Source organism: Rhinopithecus roxellana, chromosome 4 (genome assembly GCF_007565055.1).
Source record: "Rhinopithecus roxellana isolate Shanxi Qingling chromosome 4, ASM756505v1, whole genome shotgun sequence".
Taxonomy (NCBI): Eukaryota; Metazoa; Chordata; class Mammalia; order Primates; family Cercopithecidae; genus Rhinopithecus; species Rhinopithecus roxellana.
In genome coordinates, this window is record NC_044552.1 from 168746226 (window position 1) to 168766093 (window position 19868).

At 38.6% G+C, this 19868-nt stretch overlaps 1 protein-coding gene across 2 annotated transcripts in view; it reads right to left on the bottom strand.

Moving 5' to 3' along the window:
• TBC1D32 (TBC1 domain family member 32) overlaps window positions 1–19509 on the bottom strand; it is a 255150-nt gene extending 235641 nt beyond the window's left edge. Inside the window, exons 1-3 of one of the 2 annotated variants that reach the window (XM_030929510.1) lie at window positions 19383–19509; window positions 19050–19205; window positions 534–695 (exon numbers count right to left, since the gene is read on the bottom strand). In XM_030929510.1, the coding sequence (XP_030785370.1) occupies window positions 534–695; window positions 19050–19204 (317 nt within the window). In that variant the 5' untranslated portion in view covers window position 19205; window positions 19383–19509. Of the gene's footprint in view, window positions 1–533; window positions 696–19049; window positions 19272–19382 lie in introns of those variants that run through there. The other variant, XM_030929511.1, reaches the window with a different exon arrangement.
• Window positions 19510–19868: the final 359 nt, after the last annotated feature.

Below are 19868 nucleotides of genomic sequence, written 5' to 3' on the forward strand. Positions count from 1 at the left end.
ACAGGAGCAACATGAGTGCGAATCCCTCGGGAAAGGACTTACTTGGTTTTTTGTGAAAGAGCAGGCAAGACCACAGTATGAGTGGGGAAATGGTAAGAAGTGGGGTAGGAGAGGGAGCAGAAGGCCCATGGTAGGCCTCATTGGCTTGGCTACAAAAAGAATTCTGGGTTTTACTCAAAAGGAGATGGGAAGCCATTGGAGAGTCTGGGTGAAAGGGTGTCGTGATCTGACTCACTGTTTTAAAGAATCATTCTGGCTGCTACGAGAGAAATAGACTGTGAGCGACAGAGATCAGGGTGCTGTCAAGAAGTCTCATTGAAGAAAATGTTATTTGAAAATATTATTATGGCCATACTCACCCTTTTTTTTTTTTTAATTATACTTTAAGTTCTAGGGTACATGTGCACAACCTGCAGGTTTGTTACATATGTATACATGTGCCATGTTGGTGTGCTGCACCCATTAACTTGTCATTTACATTAGGTATATCTCCTAATGCTACCCCTCCCCCGGCCCCCTCCCCTCATACTCACTCTTTAGATTCCTGAGTTCTTTTAGTGACCTGCTGTACAACTGTATCATAGCCGCATTCTTCACCCTGATTCTGATCAGATGTGCATTTTTCCATTTCTTCTTCAATCATAGAACCCAAAGTGTTGCCTATATGCTGTCTGAGGTATTTCACAAATTCATAGCTGAAACAAATATTTAGAAATTAAATGCAGTAAATATCATAAGCATATTCAGAAAAAAAAATCAACACAGAAAGGTAACATATTAAGATTTCGTACCTTAAACTAGGATTAAATTGGTCATTCATCACAAATCATCAAGCTAATCTACAAATTTTGGCTATATTTTTCTGAGACACTTGGCAAAAATCATCATTTAAAGATTACCACAGTAGGAAAAAGCAAATTTCAGAAGCAGCCCAAACTTTAGCAGTTAGAAGACTCTTCACATTTCTTTTTTATGCTCCTATCTTTAACATGTGACAGTGAAGAGTATGAAAAGCAGTTGTTAAGGATTTTCAGTTATTCAAGCTGATGAGGAAAATCATCTAGAATATAGTAATCATGAAATAAGAAATTGGAAAAAGTTAACTTCCATCATCACAAGTTTTGTGTACATTTTGAAAGTAGTAACTGATGTAACTTCCACCTAAACAGTTCTTATGTTACTAAGATTATCACTATTATTAAATTCAAGACCCACTTTGCCACTGGTATTTAAAGACCTCATAGATTCCAATTTATCCTACCAGACCTATGTTCCATTACTACCTTACACATGCCCAACTCTCCATGTGATGTTTATTCCCAATACCTTTGAAAACATTATTTCACCCACTTAAGAGTGTTTTACCACCACTCCTATAGATTATCTTCTACAGCCTAAAATGCTACCTTCAGATAAAAGCTTTCCTCGTTTCTCAACAGCTGATATCCTTTCTCAACTAAGACCTAAAAGTACTCTGTCCTTCTCTAATAGCATGCAAAACATTTTCTTAAATGCAGTTATATAACCTGCTTTATCCCCTGCTTCGTTCCTGACCACCTCTACACTCAGATTTCTACATTGTTGATAGACTTGACAACAGAACAAATCCACTTGTTTATCATCTGCAATATATTGTACATAGTAGACACTTTATAAATACTTGTTAGATTGAAATATAGCATTGGGGAAAGGTTTATCTCTTCATTTTCTACATCAGTGGCTGTGAATTTGAATTTACTTATCTTTTCTAAATGTTTGTTTTAGTTGTTAATACCTTGTTCATTTAATGTCTATTAACAAATTTCTGATGACATTATAAAATAATTATCCCCCCACATATGGCCTCTTATCCTTCCTGTAACTCCCCTATAAGAAAAAGAGAAGAGGAATGAAAAGAAGAAAAAAAAGAAAGTGTACAGCAAAAAGCACTCTCCTCTTTCCAACTACCCACCATATTTTTGGCACTAAGCATTATTTTTCAAGACTCCCAAACTTGACAACATGGAATGCTCTTTAATGTCTGCATCTTCTGCACCCCTTGCCCATCCACTCAATCAGTCACCAACATGTATTCATGCTCCTGTGAATACCTGGCTTTCATCACTGCCTCCCTTTTTTCTCTATCAATCAGTACAAAGCCGTATCACTTCAAACAGAGATTACTGCAGCAGCCTTCTTGTTTGACTTCTCACTTCCCTCTCTCTTCTCTCATATTTTCTTCCCTTTCATATTCATCCCAAACACTGTAGTCACATTAGCCTTCCAAAAGAACTTATTTTATGATTTCAGTCAGAGCCAGAGCCATTTTACTCATACCAATACCTCATATCATGTCAAGGATGCACATAATGCCTCAATAAATATTTGCTGAATTTAAAACAATTGGCTGCTTCTTATGTTTCATGCTCAAATACTGCTTCCTTGGCCTGGACTTTAAGTACCTAATCAATCAAATCTCTTTATAAGGGTATCTCTACTTAAACAATGCTACATTCAAAATTCCCAACAAACCTCCAACTATGTTGATCTTCATATAAGAAAGAAATAAACTGGCCAGGCGCAGTGACTCATGCCTATGATCCCAGCATTTTGGGAGGCCAAGGTGAGCGAATCATGAGGTCAGGGGATCGAAATCATCCTGGCCAAATGGTGAAATCCCATCTCTACTAAAAATACAAAAATTAGCTAGGCGTGGTGGCATGTGCCTGTAGTCCCAGTTACTCGGGAGGCAGAGGCAGGAGAATCACTCAAACCCAGGAGGCAGAGGTTGCAGTGAGCCAAGATTGCACCACTGCACGCCAACTTGGTGACAGAGCGAGACTCCATCTCAAAAAAAAAAGGTGACAAACTAACTTGTAAGTGACTACCATGCTAAACTCTGTGCTAAGCACTTCATTAATATTATTTTACTTACCATATGATAGGTAACCAGATGAGGACACATATTCAAAACATGAAAAAACCTTGTTAAATTCATAAGCTACTAATTCATTCACTTTACTCCAAAGCCCATGTTAATCCCATAATCCCAGAGTCCCAACGATGTAAAAATATCAGAAGTGTTATAAGATAATTTGTAGTTGCAAATTGAGTGAAAAGGGAAATAAATAAAAGTAATACTCATATCTTTACCAATTTGTATATTATTTCAATTTCATTTTGCAAGAAAAATTAAATTTTATTCTCCCAAAATTACAGCTAGCATATTAAATTTAAAAGTATAATTTACTTAAATATTTTAATTATTGATTGAATTTCCTTTAAAATGTTCAATATTTATATTTGATGTTTAGATAGTAAATCCTATGCATTAAGGGAATAAGTATTAAGAATAGCAGAAGAGGAAGATGAAGCTATTTTGTAAATCCAATGTCTTATAACATTAGATTGAAATAGCAAATATTAATTTTCAGAAATGCAATCCAAGAAAAACAAAACCCAAAGCTTACTGAATCATATATCATAGAAAACACCTCTAATCATCATCTAAATAGTCTGCGCTTCTTTTGGTAATTCATCATTGACTTATATTATCTGAAGATCTTCCCATATACATGGAAACTTCCTATCTATACTAAATATTTACTCATTATTTAATTTGTGTATGTCTAATTACAAACCAAATCTTTGCACATTCCATATAAAACAGTGAAATCACACTGGTAAGAAAAAAAATTCAAAGATTAAGGTTTCAAGAGAACCCTTTAAACATGTCCTCAATTTTGTAATACCTGACAATGCCCATACTGCTTCTACACACAGCTGGCTCTGAGACAGAGCTGGCAGATGTGCATGATGAGGTAAGTCAAAAAAAAGCTCTTTTGGGTCAGGCGCAGTGGCTCACACCTGTAATCCCAGTACTTTGGGAGGCCAAGGCAGGTGGATCACCTGAGGTCAGGAGTTCAAGACCAGCCTGGGCAACATGGTGAAACCCTGTCTCTACTAAAAATACAAAAAAATTAGCTGGGCATGGTGGCACGTGCCTATAATCCCAGCTACTTGGGAGGCTGAAGCAGGAGAATCGCTTGAGCCCAGGAGGTGGAGGTCGCAGTGAGCCAAGATTATGCCATTGCACTCCAGCCTGGGTGACAAAGCAAGACTCTGTCTCAAAAAAAAAAAAGCTCTTTGTTCTCCACCACAACCATGCGTCCACAACCAGGAACCCAGTGAATCAAGTATCAGAACATCTGATATTTCAATTGCATAAAAGTATCACTGCTTTCCAAAAAGAACAAAGCTGGAGGCATCATGTTATCTGACTTCAAACTATACTACAAGACTAACCAAAACAGCATAGTGCTGGTACCAAAACAGATATATAGACCAATGGAACAGAACAGAGGCCTCAGAAATAATGCCACACATGTACAACCATCTGATCTTTGACAAACCTGACAAAAACAAGCAATGGAGAAAGGATCCCCTATTTAATAACTGGTGTTGGGAAAACTGGCTAGCCACATGCAGAAAGCTGAAACTGGATCCCTTCCTTACGCCTTATACAAAAATTAACTCAAGATGAAATAAAGACTTAAACGTAAGACTTAAACCATAAAAACCCTAGAAGAAAACCTAGGCAATACCATTCAGGACATAGGCATGGGCAAAGACTCCAAAAGCAATGGCAACAAAAGTCAAAATTGACAAATGGGATCTAATTAAAGTAAAGAGCTTCTGCACAGCAAAAGAAACTATCGCCAGAGTGAACCGGCAACCTACAGAATGGGAGAAAACTTTTGCAATCTATTCATCTGACTAAGGGCTAATATTCAGAATCTACAAAGAACTTAAATTTACAAGAAAAAAAACAAACAACCCCATCAAAAAGAGGATGAAGCATATGAACAGACACTTCTCAAAAGAAGACATTTACACAGCCAAGAAACAAATGAAAAAAGTCTCATCATCACTGGTCATTAGAGAAATGCAAATCAAAACCACAATGAGAAGTGTAACTCTTCGGTATGATTTGTTATAAAGCCCAATCTGTAAGCAACACAAAGGATATATCTGTAATTGAGGCAGTAAGGAAAGTTAACACAAGCGCATTAACAAAATGTAGCCAATAAAGCTAAAAAAACACAATTCTAAAATAAAAGGCACATGAAAAAAATCCCTGTAGAGAAGGAAGGGATACAACTAAATAGGAGGAATAAGTACTAGTGTTCTATTCTTCAGTAGGATGACCATAGTAACAATAAAACATTATATAGTTTCAAATACCTAAAAGGAAGATACTGAATTGAAAGAAATGATAAATGTCTGAGATGATGAATATGCTAATTACCTTGATCTGTACGGAAACATCACTGTGTACTCCATAAATACATTCAATTATTATTTGTCATTTTAAAAGTAAAATTTATTTTTTTAAAAATCTCCACCATTTAACAACAGCTTTAAATAGCAAATATCCTGGAAAACGTTTAAATCTACTCTGTGGAAATTTGAATAACTTCATGCTTTTTTCTAGTGACATAATTTTTACCTATGACCACAGGAATATCTCCAGAAGACTCATTTGAAATGCTTCCAGGTTTTCGTCCAAGTTCTAAATTAAATGAACCCAAGGACCCCAAGGTTAAATCTTGTCTTAAGAGGTTACTGCTCTTTTCAAAAGAAACTTCTAGGGGAAAAAAAAAAATCTCCAGGGTTGGCAATGCCCTTTATCATGAAAGGACTGCCAGGCTGCCCATAGCTAAGGGTATTCTACTGACTCTGGGACCACTGAGAAATTTTGAGAGCCTCCAATCCTAAATTAATGAACAGAGTCATTTCTTCAAGTAGGCCTTCTACTCTTTAGGTAAGGGTACTTCAAGACTTTAAATTCTAATTCAACAATTAATTTTATGTTATTTCTTTTACCATCGGAATTCATGGCAGTACCCCATAAAATACTAAATGAAGCTGCTGTTCTATAATGGTGCCCCAAGATAGAAAATATTGTCGCAACGATGGGAAAAACAGACACCAGGACTCCAAAAGATGGGAGACAGGGAGGGAGCAAGAGTTAAAAAAAACTACCTATCAAAATACTACGTTCACTATTTCGGCAACACGATCAATAGAAGCCCAAACCTCAGCATCACGCAATACACCCATGTAAGAAACCTAGGCATGAATCCCCTGAATCTAAAAAAAGAAAATTATTGTTGCAATGGAGCAGGGAAAAATACGGGTCTACAAAATTAAGTACTGTGTTTCCCACATTGTAATCCTGATAGTATTGGTGCTATGGACTAGCTCTTATGAAATCTATATCTAATCCCAAAGACTGACAGTACTATTGATTTTTTAATCAAATGTTCCCATTGCATCACTTTTAGAAAATAATTTGGAGATATAATATATTCTAGTTATTTTGTATAAAAGCCCTGGATACCTCAAGAAGACTTTCAAAAGGCCCTTATACTTATCCCAGGGAGTGCAAACTCAGACGCTACAGAGGGCAGTCTGGTAAAGGAAAGCCAGCCATGTATGAGAGAGAATGGATAGAGGTTGTGGTGAAGACATGCCCCAACTAAAGGCAAAGCTTCTACATAGTTCCAGCAACTTGTCTTTAAGAAATATGAGCCTGGTGTTAACCTTTTAACATTTTAAGAAAAGCCAGAAAACTGACTTTTAAGCATTATCTCTCAATTTTTAAATGGTGTTTTTCTTTTTTTTTTTTTTTTTTAAGTAGTCAAAGAAAACATGTCCACAGACCAAATATGGCTTGCAGGATGCTAATCTGGCCTTTCAATACCCTCTCTCCCCAAGAATTACAAAATTCTAACCACTAGTGAATGTCCTATATGTTTAAAATTTCTATTCAAGAAATACAAAACCTCTCTGAAAAATCTATATCATGCTTATTATTTTAAAATATTCTTACTAGGTCTAATTTAAATCAATTCTGTTACAATTTAGGTCCTATCCTTTCAGATCTTTAAGCAAGCTGTTAACATTTTCAGATATCACGTGTTCCAACTGTGCTTAAAATATCAAGATAATAATAGGAATAATATAGCTTTGACTGACATGGGTTACAATAAATACAACTTCCACTTATTTCTATTTTAATTAAAATCCATCAGTATTCATTATTCATTTAAAATTTTTCTAATAACTGGTTTTTCTAGTTTTTGGAAAGATATAGTCTGTACAATGAATAAACAAGTTTCTAATTCTTATACTTCTTTTAACAATCTATGAAGCAGGTTTGCTTCAGGTTTAAATTCTGAAGTTTACATTGACCAATTTTGCAACCTTAGGCAAAACACTTGACCTAAGTTTCAATTGTCCACTACTTAATGGTGATGATAATCTGAACATTAAAATGTTTTTTATATAATACTGTTTCATATACTTTGACACTTTTCTCACCAAATATACTATGCATACATCTAACTAACTTTGTTACTTTAGAAGTAATTTAATGAGAAAAAAATAAAAATTTGGTACCAATGATACTATTACCAAATGAATGCAAAATATCTTTTACAAAATATTCTTCAAAGAGGGACATTAAAACCTAAGAAGACAACTGTTTGTTAATAAAGAAAGACATGTGGAGTGGAGCGGAGCTCACTACATTTCAGAAGCAGTTCAATTAAAATACACAGCAATGTGTCTGATCATTCATCAGGAGTAACCAATGATTTGAAATTCTTCACATTTACATTGAAAAACTTTACCAGGTTGGCCTTTTTTAGGGCGGAGCAAGATGGCCGAATAGGAACAGCTCCAGTCTCCAACTCCCAGCGCGAGCGACACAGAAGACCGGTGATTTCTGCATTTTCAACTGAGGTACTGGGGTCATCTCACTAGGGAGTGCCGGACAGTCGGTGCTGGTCAGCTGCCGCAGCCCAACCAGCGAGAGCTGAAGCAGGGCAAGGCATCGCCTCACCTGGGAAATGCAAGGGGGAAGGGAATCCCTTTTCCTAGCCAGGGGAACTGAGACACACAACACCTGGAAAATCGGGTAACTCCCACCCCAATACTGCGCTTTAAGCAAACGGGCACACCAGGAGATTATACCCACACCTGGCCAGGAGGGTCCCACGCCCACGGAGCCTCCGTCATTGCTAGCACAGCACTCTGCGATCTAACCGCAAGGCAGCAGCAAGGCTGGGGGAGGGGCGCCCGCCATTGCTGAGGCTTAAATAGGTAAACAAAGCCGCTGGGAAGCTCGAACTGGGTGGAGCTCACAGCAGCCCAAGGAAACCTGCCTGTCTCTGTAGACTCCAACTCTGGGGACAGGGCACAACTAAACAACAACAACAAAAAAAAGCAGCAGAAACCTGTGCAGATGTAAACGACTCTGTCTGACAGCTTTGAAGAGAGCAGTGGATCTCCCAACACGGAGGTTGAGATCTAAGAACGGACAGACTGCCTGCTCAAGTGGGTCCCTGACTCCTGAGTAGCCTAACTGGGAGACATCCCCCACTAGGGGCAGTCTGACACCCCACACCTCAAAGGGTGGAGCACACCCCTGAGAGGAAGCTTCCAAAGTAAGAATCAGACAGGTACACTCACTGTTCAGCAATATTCTATCTTCTGCAACCTCTGCTGCTGATACCCAGGCAAACAGGGTCTGGAGTGGAACTCAAGCAATCTCCAACAGACCTACAGCTGAGGGTCCTGACTATTAGAAGGAAAACTATCAAACAGGAAGAACACCTATACCAAAACCCCATCAGTACGTCACCATCATCAAAGATAAGAGGCAGATAAAACCACAAAGATGGGGAAGAAGCAGGGCAGAAAAGCTGGAAACTCAAAAAATAAGAGCACATCTCCCCCTGCAAAGGAGCGCAGCTCATCGCCAGCAAGAGATCAAAGCTGGTCAGAGAATGACTCTGACGACATGAGAGAAGAAGGCTTCAGTCCATCAAACTTCTCAGAGCTAAAGGAGGAATTACGTACCCAGCGCAAAGAAACTAAAAATCTTGAAAAAAGAGTGGAAGAATTGATAGCTAGAATAATCAATGCAGAGAAGGTCATAAACGAAAAGACAGAGATGAAAACCATGACACGAGAAATACGTGACAAATGCACAAACTTCAATAACCGACTCGATCAACTGGAAGAAAGAGTATCAGCGATTGAGGATCAAATGAATGAAATGAAGCGAGAAGAGAAACCAAAAGAAAAAAGAAGAAAAAGAAATGAACAAAGCCTGCAAGAAGTATGGGATTATGTAAAAAGACCAAATCTACGTCTGATTGGGGTGCCTGAAAGTGAGGGGGGAAAATGGAACCAAGTTGGAAAACACTCTTCAGGATATCATCCAGGAGAACTTCCCCAACCTAGTAGGGCAGGCCAACATTCAAATTCAGGAAATACAGAGAACGCCACAAAGATACTCCTCCAGAAGAGCAACTCCAAGACACATAATTGCCAGATTCACCAAAGTTGAAATGAAGGAAAAAATCTTAAGGGCAGCCAGAGAGAAAGGTCAGGTTACCCACAAAGGGAAGCCCATCAGACTAACAGCAGATCTCTCGGCAGAAACTCTCCAAGCCAGAAGTGAGTGGGGGCCAATATTCAACATTCTTAAAGAAAAGAATTTTCAACCCAGAATTTCATATCCAGCCAAACTAAGTTTCATAAGTGAAGGAGAAATAAACTCCTTTACAGATAAGCAATGCTTAGAGATTTTGTCACCACCAGGCCTGCCTTACAAGAGACCCTGAAGGAAGCCCTAAACATGGAAAGGAACAACCAAAAACATGCCAAAATGTAAGGACCATCGAGGCTAGGAAGAAACTGCATCAACTAACGAGCAAAATAACCAGTTAATATCATAATGGCAAGATCAAGTTCACATATAACAATATTAACCTTAAATGCAAATTGACTAAATGCTCCGATTAAAAGACACAGACTGGCAAACTGGATAAAGAGTCAAGACCCATCAGTCTGCTGTATTCAGGAGACCCATCTCACATGCAGAGACATACATAGGCTCAAAATGAAGGGATGGAGGAAGATCTACCAGGCAAATGGAGAACAAAAAAAAGCAGGGGTTGCAATCCTAGTCTCTGATAAAACAGACTTTAAACCATCAAAGATCAAAAGAGACAAAGAAGGCCATTACATAATGGTAAAGGGATCAATTCAACAGGAAGAGCTAACTATCCTAAATATATATGCACCCAATACAGGAGCACACCAAATTCATAAAGCAAGTCCTTAGAGACTTACAAAGAGACTTAGACTCCCATACAATAATAATGGGAGACTTCAACACTCCACTGTCAACATTAGACAGATCAACGAGACAGAAAGTTAACAAGGATATCCAGGAATTGAACTCATCACTGCACCAAGCGGACCTAATAGACATCTATAGAACTCTCCACCCCAAATCAACAGAATATACATTCTTCTCAGCACCACATTGCACTTATTCCAAAATTGACCACATAATTGGAAGTAAAGCACTCTTTACCAAATGTACAAGAACAGAAATTATAACAAACTGTCTCTCAGACCACAGTGCAATCAAACTAGAACTCAGAACTAAGAAACTCAATCAAAACCACTCAACTACATGGAAACTGAACAACCTGCTCCTGAATGACTACTGGGTACATAATAAAATGAAGGCAGAAATAAAGATGTTCTTTGAAACCAATGAGAACAAAGATACAACATACCAGAATCTCTGGGACACATTTAAAGCAGTGTGTAGAGGGAAATTTATAGCACTAAATGTCCACAAGAGAAAGCTGGAAAGATCTAAAATTGACACTCTAACATCACAATTAAAAGAACTAGAGAGGCAAGAGCAAACACATTCAAAAGCTAGCAGAAGGCAAGAAATAACTAAGATCAGAGCAGAACTGAAGGAGATAGAGACACAAAAAAAACCCTCCAAAAAATCAATGAATCCAGGAGTTGGTTTTTTGAAAAAATCAACAAAATTGACAGATTGCTAGCAAGCCTAATAAAGAAGAAAAGAGAGAAGAATCAAATAGACGCAATAAAAAATGATAAAGGGGATATCACCACCGACCCCACAGAAATACAAACTACCATCAGAGAATACTATAAACACCTCTACGCAAATCAACTAGAAAATCTAGAAGAAATGGATAATTTCCTGGATACTTACACTCTTCCAAGACTAAACCAGGAAGAAGCTGAATCCCTGAAAGACCAATAGCAGGCTCTGAAATTGAGGCAATAATTAATAGCCTACCAACCAAAAAAAGTCCAGGACCAGATGGATTCACAGCTGAATTCTACCAGAGGTACAAGGAGGAGCTGGTACCATTCCTTCTGAAACTATTCCAATCAATTGAAAAAGAGGGAATCCTCCCTAACTCATTTTATGAGGCCAACATCATCCTGATACTTATGAGGCCAACATCATCCTGATACCAAAGCCTGGCAGAGACACAACAAAAAAAGAAAATTTTAGACCAATATCCCTGATGAACATCGATGCAAAAATCCTCAAGAAAATACTGGCAAACCGGATTCAGCAGCACATCAAAAAGCTTATCCGCCATGATCAACTGGGCTTCATCCCTGGGATGCAAGGCTGGTTCAACATTCACAAATCAATAAACGTAATCCAGCATAGAAACAGAACCAAAGACAAGAACCACATGATTATCTCAATAGATGCAGAAAAGGCTTTTGACAAAATTCAACAGCCCTTCATGCTAAAAACGCTCAACAAATTCGGTATTGATGGAACGTACCTCAAAATAATAAGAGCTATTTATGACAAACTCACAGCCAATATCATACTGAATGGGCAAAAACGGGAAAAATTCCCTTTGAAAACTGGCACAAGACAGGGATGCCCTCTCTCACCACTCCTATTCAACATAGTGTTGGAAGTTCTGGCTAGGGCAATCAGGCAAGAGAAAGAAATCAAGGGTATCCAGTTAGGTAAAGAAGAAGTCAAATTGTCCCTGTTTGCAGATGACATGATTGTATATTTAGAAAACCCCATTGTCTCAGCCCAAAATCTCCTTAAGCTGATAAGCAACTTCAGCAAAGTCTCAGGATACAAAATTAATGTGCAAAAATCACAAGCATTCTTATACACCAGTAACAGACAAGCAGAGAGCCAAATCAGGAATGAACTTCCATTCACAATTGCTTCAAAGAGAATCAAATACCTAGGAATCCAACTGACAAGGGATGTAAAAGACCTCTTCAAGGAGAACTACAAACCACTGCTCAGTGAAATAAAAGAGGACACAAACAAATGGAAGACCATACCATGCTCATGGATAGGAAGAATCAGTATCGTGAAAATGGCCAGACTGCCCAAGGTTATTTATAGATTCAATGCCATCCCCATCAAGCTACCAATGAGTTTCTTCACAGAATTGGAAAAAACGGCTTTAAAGTTCATATGGAACCGAAAAAGAGCCCGCATTGCCAAGACAATCCTAAATCAAAAGAACAAAGCTGGAGGCATCACGCTACCTGACTTCAAACTATACTACAAGGCTACAGTAACCAAAACAGCATGGTACTGGTACCAAAACAGAGATATAGACCAATGGAACAGAACAGAGTCCTCAGAAATAATACCACACATCTACAGCCATCTGATCTTTGACAAACCTGAGAGAAACAAGAAATGGGGAAAGGATTCCCTATTTAATAAATGGTGCTAGGAAAATTGGCTAGCCGTAAGTAGAAAGCTGAAACTGGATCCTTTCCTTACTCCTTATGTGAAAATTAATTCAAGATGGATTAGAGACTTAAATGTTAGACCTAATACCATAAAAACCCTAGAAGAAAACCTAGGTAGTACCATTCAGGACATAGGCATGGGCAAGGACTTCATGTCTAAAACACCAAAAGCAACGGCAGCAAAAGCCAAAATTGACAAATGGGATCTAATTAAACTAAAGGGCTTCTGCACAGCAAAAGAAACTACCATCAGAGTGAACAGTCAACCTACAGAATGGGAGAAAATTTTTGCAATCTACTCATCTGACAAAGGGCTAATATCCAGAATCTACAAAGAACTCAAACAAATTTACAAGAAAAAAACAAACAACCCCATCAAAAAGTGGGGAAAGGATATGAACAGACATTTCTCAAAAGAAGACATTCATACAGCCAACAGACACATGAAAAAATGCTCATCATCACTCGCCATCAGAGAAATGCAAATCAAAACCACAATGAGATACCATCTCACACCAGTTAGAATGGCAATCATTAAAAAGTCAGGAAACAACAGGTGCTGGAGAGGATGTGGAGAAATAAGAACACTTTTACACTGTTGGTGGGAATGTAAACTAGTTCAACCATTATGGAAAACAGTATGGCAATTCCTCAAGGATCTAGAACTAGATGTACCATATGATCCAGCCATCCCACTACTGGGTATATACCCAAAGGATTATAAATCATGCTGCTATAAAGACACATGCACACGTATGTTTATTGCGGCACTATTCACAATAGCAAAGACTTGGAATCAACCCAAATGTCCATCTGTGACAGACTGGATTAAGAAAATGTGGCACATATACACCATGGAATATTATGCAGCCATAAAAAAGGATGGGTTTGCGTCCTTTGTAGGGACATGGATGCAGCTGGAAACCATCATTCTTAGCAAACTATCACAAGAACAAAAAACCAAACACCGCATGTTCTCACTCATAGGTGGGAACTGAACAATGAGATCACTTGGACTCGGGAAGGGGAACATCACACATCGGGGCCTATCATGGGGGGGGAGGGGGGAGGGATTGCATTGGGAGTTATACCTGATACAAATGATGAATTGATGGGTGCTGACGAGTTGATGGGTGCAGCACACCAACATGGCACAAGTATACATATGTAACAAAACTGCACGTTATGCGCATGTACCCTAGAACTTAAAGTATAATAAAAAAAAAAAAAGAAAAACTTTACCAAGTTGAGTAAAAGAACATTCACTTTTTCCATTCTCTTTTTGCCAGATTTCTTACCTACATTTCCCAAGAAAATGGAGTATTTTTTTTCTGTGATAAACTTCTGACATGTTCATAATGATTATATAAAAATATGGAGAGGTACAGAGGTTACTCTTACAACATAAGGACATTCAAAAATCTAATTGGTACAAGTTTGTTTCAAAAAAGTCATCCTTTTAGCTATTTAAAAAGGCAAGAGGCCGGGAGCGGTGGCTCACACCTGTAATCCCAGCACTTTGGGAGGCCGAGGTGGGCGGATCACCTGAGGTCAGGAGTTCAAGACCAGCCTGGCCAACATGGTGAAACCTCGTCTCTACTAAAAATACAAAAAGTAGCCGGGCGTGGTGGCAAATGCCTGTAATCCCAGGTACTCGGGAGGCTGAGGCAAGAGAATCACTTGAACCCAGGAAGCAGAGGTTGCAGTGAGCTGAGATCTTGCCATTGCATTCCAGCCTGGGGTCAAGAGTGAGACTTCGTCTCAAATAAATAAATAAATAAATAAAAAGGCAAGAAATATTCAATCATATATGGAAAAAATTATCACTAATTTTTTAAAAGTATTTTATTAGTGGTTATGAATTGTAATGTTGACATGAGGAATTCTTAAAATAGGCTATATTTCAGAATCATAGAATTTATTATATGACAATCTTATACCACATTAGCGTATATAATCACACTCAACCACACTAGTGTATATAAGACCATATAATAGAAAGAATGAGTATTTTACATCTCCTACAACTTTTTAGGTCAAAAATAAGCTTTTGGCTCATAATAAACAGTTACAAGGAATGCATTCATTAATTATAGAAGCACACATAATTCTTGGTAATTTTCTCCATACAGGTAAATCTCCTTATAGAATGAATACTTTCTTATTTTATTTTATTTATTTTGTTTTATTTTGTGACAGGGTCTCGCTCTGTTACCCAGGCTCACAGCAGCGTTGACATTCTGAGCACAAGAGATCGTCCCACCTCAGCCTTCTGAGAGGCTGGACTACAGGTACTTGCCACTGCACCCAACTAATTTTCATATTTTTTGTAGAGACAGGGTTTTGCCATGTTGTCCAAGCTGGTCTTGAACTCCCGGTGTTAAGTGATCTGCCCACCTCGACTTCACAAAGTACAGGGATTACAGGCATAAGGCACTGAGTCCAGCCCAGAGGAAATATTTTCTTGAAGTTACCACTTAAACATACTAGAGTTCCCTAATCAAAAAGTCACTGGTGAGTTCTTCTGTAAAAAAAGAATGATACCCAATTCAATAAATATTACTGTAGTCCCTCTGTATCAAAAACAAACCAAGTGAGAAGGCTATAAAGGTGAGTCTCTGCATTAGAGACTGTTAAAATCATTATAATTGGTAGGTACTTTTAAAAAAAACAACAAAACACTCTATTTCTCACTGAAATGCCAGTAACTACACTCTAATTCTGAGGTCTCAACTCTAACTGCATATTAGACTTACATAGAAAGCTTTGTTTTAAAACCTCCAGGGCCCAGCCTCTACCACTTCCCTTTGCCAAAACTCCCAGGAAATTTTGATTCATCTATGGTAGGGACTAAGCATCAATATTTTTCTAAACAGCCCCCAGATGGTTCCAGTGTAGCAAAGGTTGAAAAAGCAATGCTGCTTTATAGGGAGCCAGTCTGCATGTAAAAATTTACACAACGCATACACACATAATGAAAACAACGTACTCTTCTCTCTCTCCCCTCCCACCAGGACTCAAATCCTTGCTGCCATTCTTAGAGAAAAGCAGGAGAGCTTCAATCTTTTAGAGGGTATACAGTTTACTGTAGAAAAAAAGAAGTTCCTGTGAAAAGCAGAGATAGTATTTTAGCTGTCCCATAAAACACATGCCTAGATATGGCTGTACTGCTTACGCTGTAGTTTCTCCCCAAATGACATTTTCCCTCACTTTATTATACCACCTGAAATTACATCAAGTGTCTTAAAAACCAACTTCTTATAAAAATGTTAACAGCCCAGCAACGATTTCCCGTGAGTCTTTTGTTTGTTTGTTTGTTTGTTTGTTTGTTTGTTTGTTTTTGAGACGGAGTCTCTCTCCCTCTGTTGCCCAGGTTGGAGTGCAGTGGCACGATCTCGGCTCACTGTAACCTCCACCTCCCGGGGTCAAGCAATTCTCCTGCCTCAGTGTCCCAAGTAGCTGGGATTACCAGCACCCACCACCACGCCCGGCTAATTTTTTTTTTTTTTTTTTTTGTATTTTCAGTAGAGACAGGGTTTCACCATGTTGGCCAGGCTGGTCTTGAACTCCTAACCTCAAGTGATTTACCTGCCTTGGCCTCTCAAAGTGCTGGGATTACAAGCGTGAGCCACCATGCCCAGCCTCCCCTATAAGTCTTTTAATTAGATTATTTTTCTTGCTAATTACAGGCCAACATCACTTGAATTTAGTGAATCAATGTTCTAATAGTAGAAGTGGAAAAATGAATAATTCTGAAATAAACACTTTGGAAAGGAAGACACAGCTAAGTGACTCTAGAACATTAGTGCGGAAGGAGAGTTAGGTCACTGAAAGAAAGAGAAATGGAAATATGAGCACCTGAAATAACTGACCTTTTAAGATCCCTTCCAACTCTGAGACTTGAAAATTGTATGGAGACACCAAAGTTAAGCACCTCCTCTTTTCCTTTCTCACATAAAAGAATTCCCTCCTCCTAAGACACAGATCTCAGGCTAGTGCAACTAAGACATTATACATTTTACCCTATTATTAAGATTAAAAATGACTTTTAGGATTCTAAGTCAAGTCTTACCTTTAAGACTATAAACTAGCTATAATTTGAGCCCCTCTGGACTGTTTCTTAGGAGGCCACAAGTAAATCTCTTTAGTAAATAGTAACTATTAACTGTGCATGTCATTTAAAAAGCATTTATTTAACCTACCTAATGAGCTGTTGAAGAGTAATACAGTATTACTAGAGTCATTAGACTTCTGAGAGGAACTACAATGACCCAATTTTAACTTGAAAAAAATTTTTAAATTTATAACAGATAAAGCAATAATTATAGGCAAATGTGTAGCTTTAAATGCTTCTATTAAAAAAGGAAAAAGAGCTGCATATTAATGAGCTAGTATTCAGTACCGTAAGGTTAAAGGTTTCCTACATAGAAAAAATAAAGAGCAGAAATTAATAAAACAAAAAATAACATATGTGCCTATGTAACAGAAAGGAGGAGAAAAATTCAAAAGTTGGTCCATTGAAAAGGCTAAGAAAATAAACTTCTAGCATAACAAATGAAGAGCAAAAGTGGGAAGATACAAATAAAAACAAAAGGGAACATGACTACAGATACTGGAAATACTAAAAAGATAACAGGATATTCATGAAAACCTTTTTATAAATAAGTTTGAAAATCTAGATGAAATGGCCAAATTCCCAGAATATGATCCTAGCAAAAACCTACTCAGTAATTTACAGATGATTTAAACAATTCCATGTAAAATAAAAACCAGAAATGAAATCCCAAACATAATGCTTTATGTGGATGTGTGGGAGGTAAATTATCATTATATGAGCTTACAAAACCTTAATCACCCAACCTATATTTGAAAAAGTTCTAATTTTTCTGTACTCCACTGTTTAATAAATCTGTAGCTAACCAATAAAAGCTAGTCTCTGGTAGCTCCAAAATAAAAAACGTTATCATCTAATAACAGGTATTAGTAGTGAATTTAATGAGAAAATAAACAAGAAAATCATGGAAATACAAAAGAAAAAGAAACCGTATGTATAATCGGAAATACCAAAGAAATTAGAAACTCCATATTAATGAAGATTCCTTTCACATTTTTTAAAACTCAAATTGAGAAAGTAGTGAAAACTGTAAATACTCCCCCTATAAAACTGCAAGTAAACACAAACTTGTACATAGAATTTTAAAGAACTCAAAAATGCCCGGATGTACATATGATATTGATAGCAGTTCCAGATAAGCAGAACTTCAGGGTACCCACGGGTAACCAAGAGTCAGTAAAGGTAGTATAACTAGAAAAATTTCCTATGTCATCTCTGTCAGATCCAAATGAAATGCAAACACTGAGTTAAAAACACTAGTAATAATAATGAATGGAGGCATGTGGAGGCAGACTAGTAAATTCAGACGCTTAACTGAAATTATATGAACCAAAAGAAAAACATAAGTCTCTAAAGATCTTCAAGATCTACCTCAAATGGCACCTCTCTCATTAAACTTCTTTTCCCTACTGCTCCCACACGCAGAGCACTCTGTCCCCGCTTCTCTGTCTCTTATATTTCTGACATGTATCACAGACATTTAGTTATGTGGCTTACCCCTCTAGAGAAACTTAAGAAACTATTCCAGAGGAAACTAACGATCTCACTTCGGTATTCCCTTTGCAGTGCTCAAAGTGAATAATTCGTGTGGCCACTGAAAATATCAGCAAAGGAACAAAGACCGCTGGAACTCATTGCCTTTAAGTACTGTATAGTGACAGGAATCCCCTGAAATCGTGGAAGTATGCTTTCAAAGAGGATGATTAATTTATAATTAATATTACTGCGCTGCCCGGGTGAGGCACGGGGTAATGGATTATTAGGATATAGTGGTTGTGGCCAAGGCGGCGGCCGAGCGCGCTGGCTCAGGCCTGTAATCCTAGCACTTTGGGAGGCCGAGACGGGCGGATCACTTGAGGTCGGGAGTTCGAGACCAGCCTGGCCCATATGGTGAAACCCTGTCTCTACTAAAAATACAAAAACTAGCCAGGCGCGGTGGCGGCCACCTGCAGTCCCAGCTACTTGGGAGGCACTCCAGCCTGGGCAACAGAGAGAGACTCCCCCTCAAAAAATATAGACAGAGAGAGGACGAAGAAGCTTTAGGAAATAAGAATAAATGTTAAATAAATTCGACGTTTTGACAAATAAGAGAAAAAGTAAACCTCCAAGTTGGGCACTATTTTAAAAACAATAAATAAAAATTAACGTTGTTGACCCTTCTCTGGACCTTCTCTGGATCAATGGTTTGTAGGCTTAAGATATCAAAAGCAACTTAAAGTATAATAAAAAAAAAAAAAAGATATAAAAAAAAATTTAAAAAAAAAAAAGATATCAAAAGCAATTTTACTTGTGAAAATTTTCATCAGTTTCCTCCAGATGTAAAAGAATCTCTTCGGCAAACTCCAGGGAAGGGGCACCCGTGATTTTCTCCTTCACGCTCTGGAACAACTGCCTCAGCATCGCCTGCAACATTGCCTGGTCCTCGCTGGAGAAACTGGCCATCCTGTTGGAATCAAACGCCCACTCTCATTACAGGTCCGAGCAAAACTCGCGCACTGCGCACGCGCACAACTACCCAGCCCTGGCTACGTGCGGCGTCGTTCCCAGGGAGACCGCGGCTAGCGCCTGTGGGTGGGCCCTCAGCTGCCAGCGCGTCATTTCGGAAAACAAGTCACCTTACTTTGGAGAAGCAGGGATCCGCGAGGTCTTGTCTCTGGTACTCCTAGTTGCTAGCCTTCGGTACCAGCAGACCTCAGGCTGTCCCGGCTAACAACAAAAGAGACATCGGGAATGATCTGATGGGAGGAACCGACGACGGAACGTCAGCGGTGCGCGTGACGTCAGCTCGCTGATGTGGCTTCCTTGGTGGGAGGGAGTGCCACCAGGTGACCTGGGGGCGCTCAGAAAATGTTCGAGTGAGCCGCTCTCCCTCGCCGCCGCGTTGTAGGTGGGAGGGAAGAGAGTACGAAGAGAAAATGATCGATAAAAGAAAGATAGTAGAAGTGAAACTGAAAGTAGCCTGACAAGGCTCAATTGAAGAGTAAATGGTATTGAAAAGTTGCAGTGTTGTTTTCCTCTAAGGGCTAACACCTACTAAGCTCCTACGCCTCACCAAACACTTTCCTTACCAAGCACCTTGCTAGGAGCTATGAAGAAGATTCCCTCA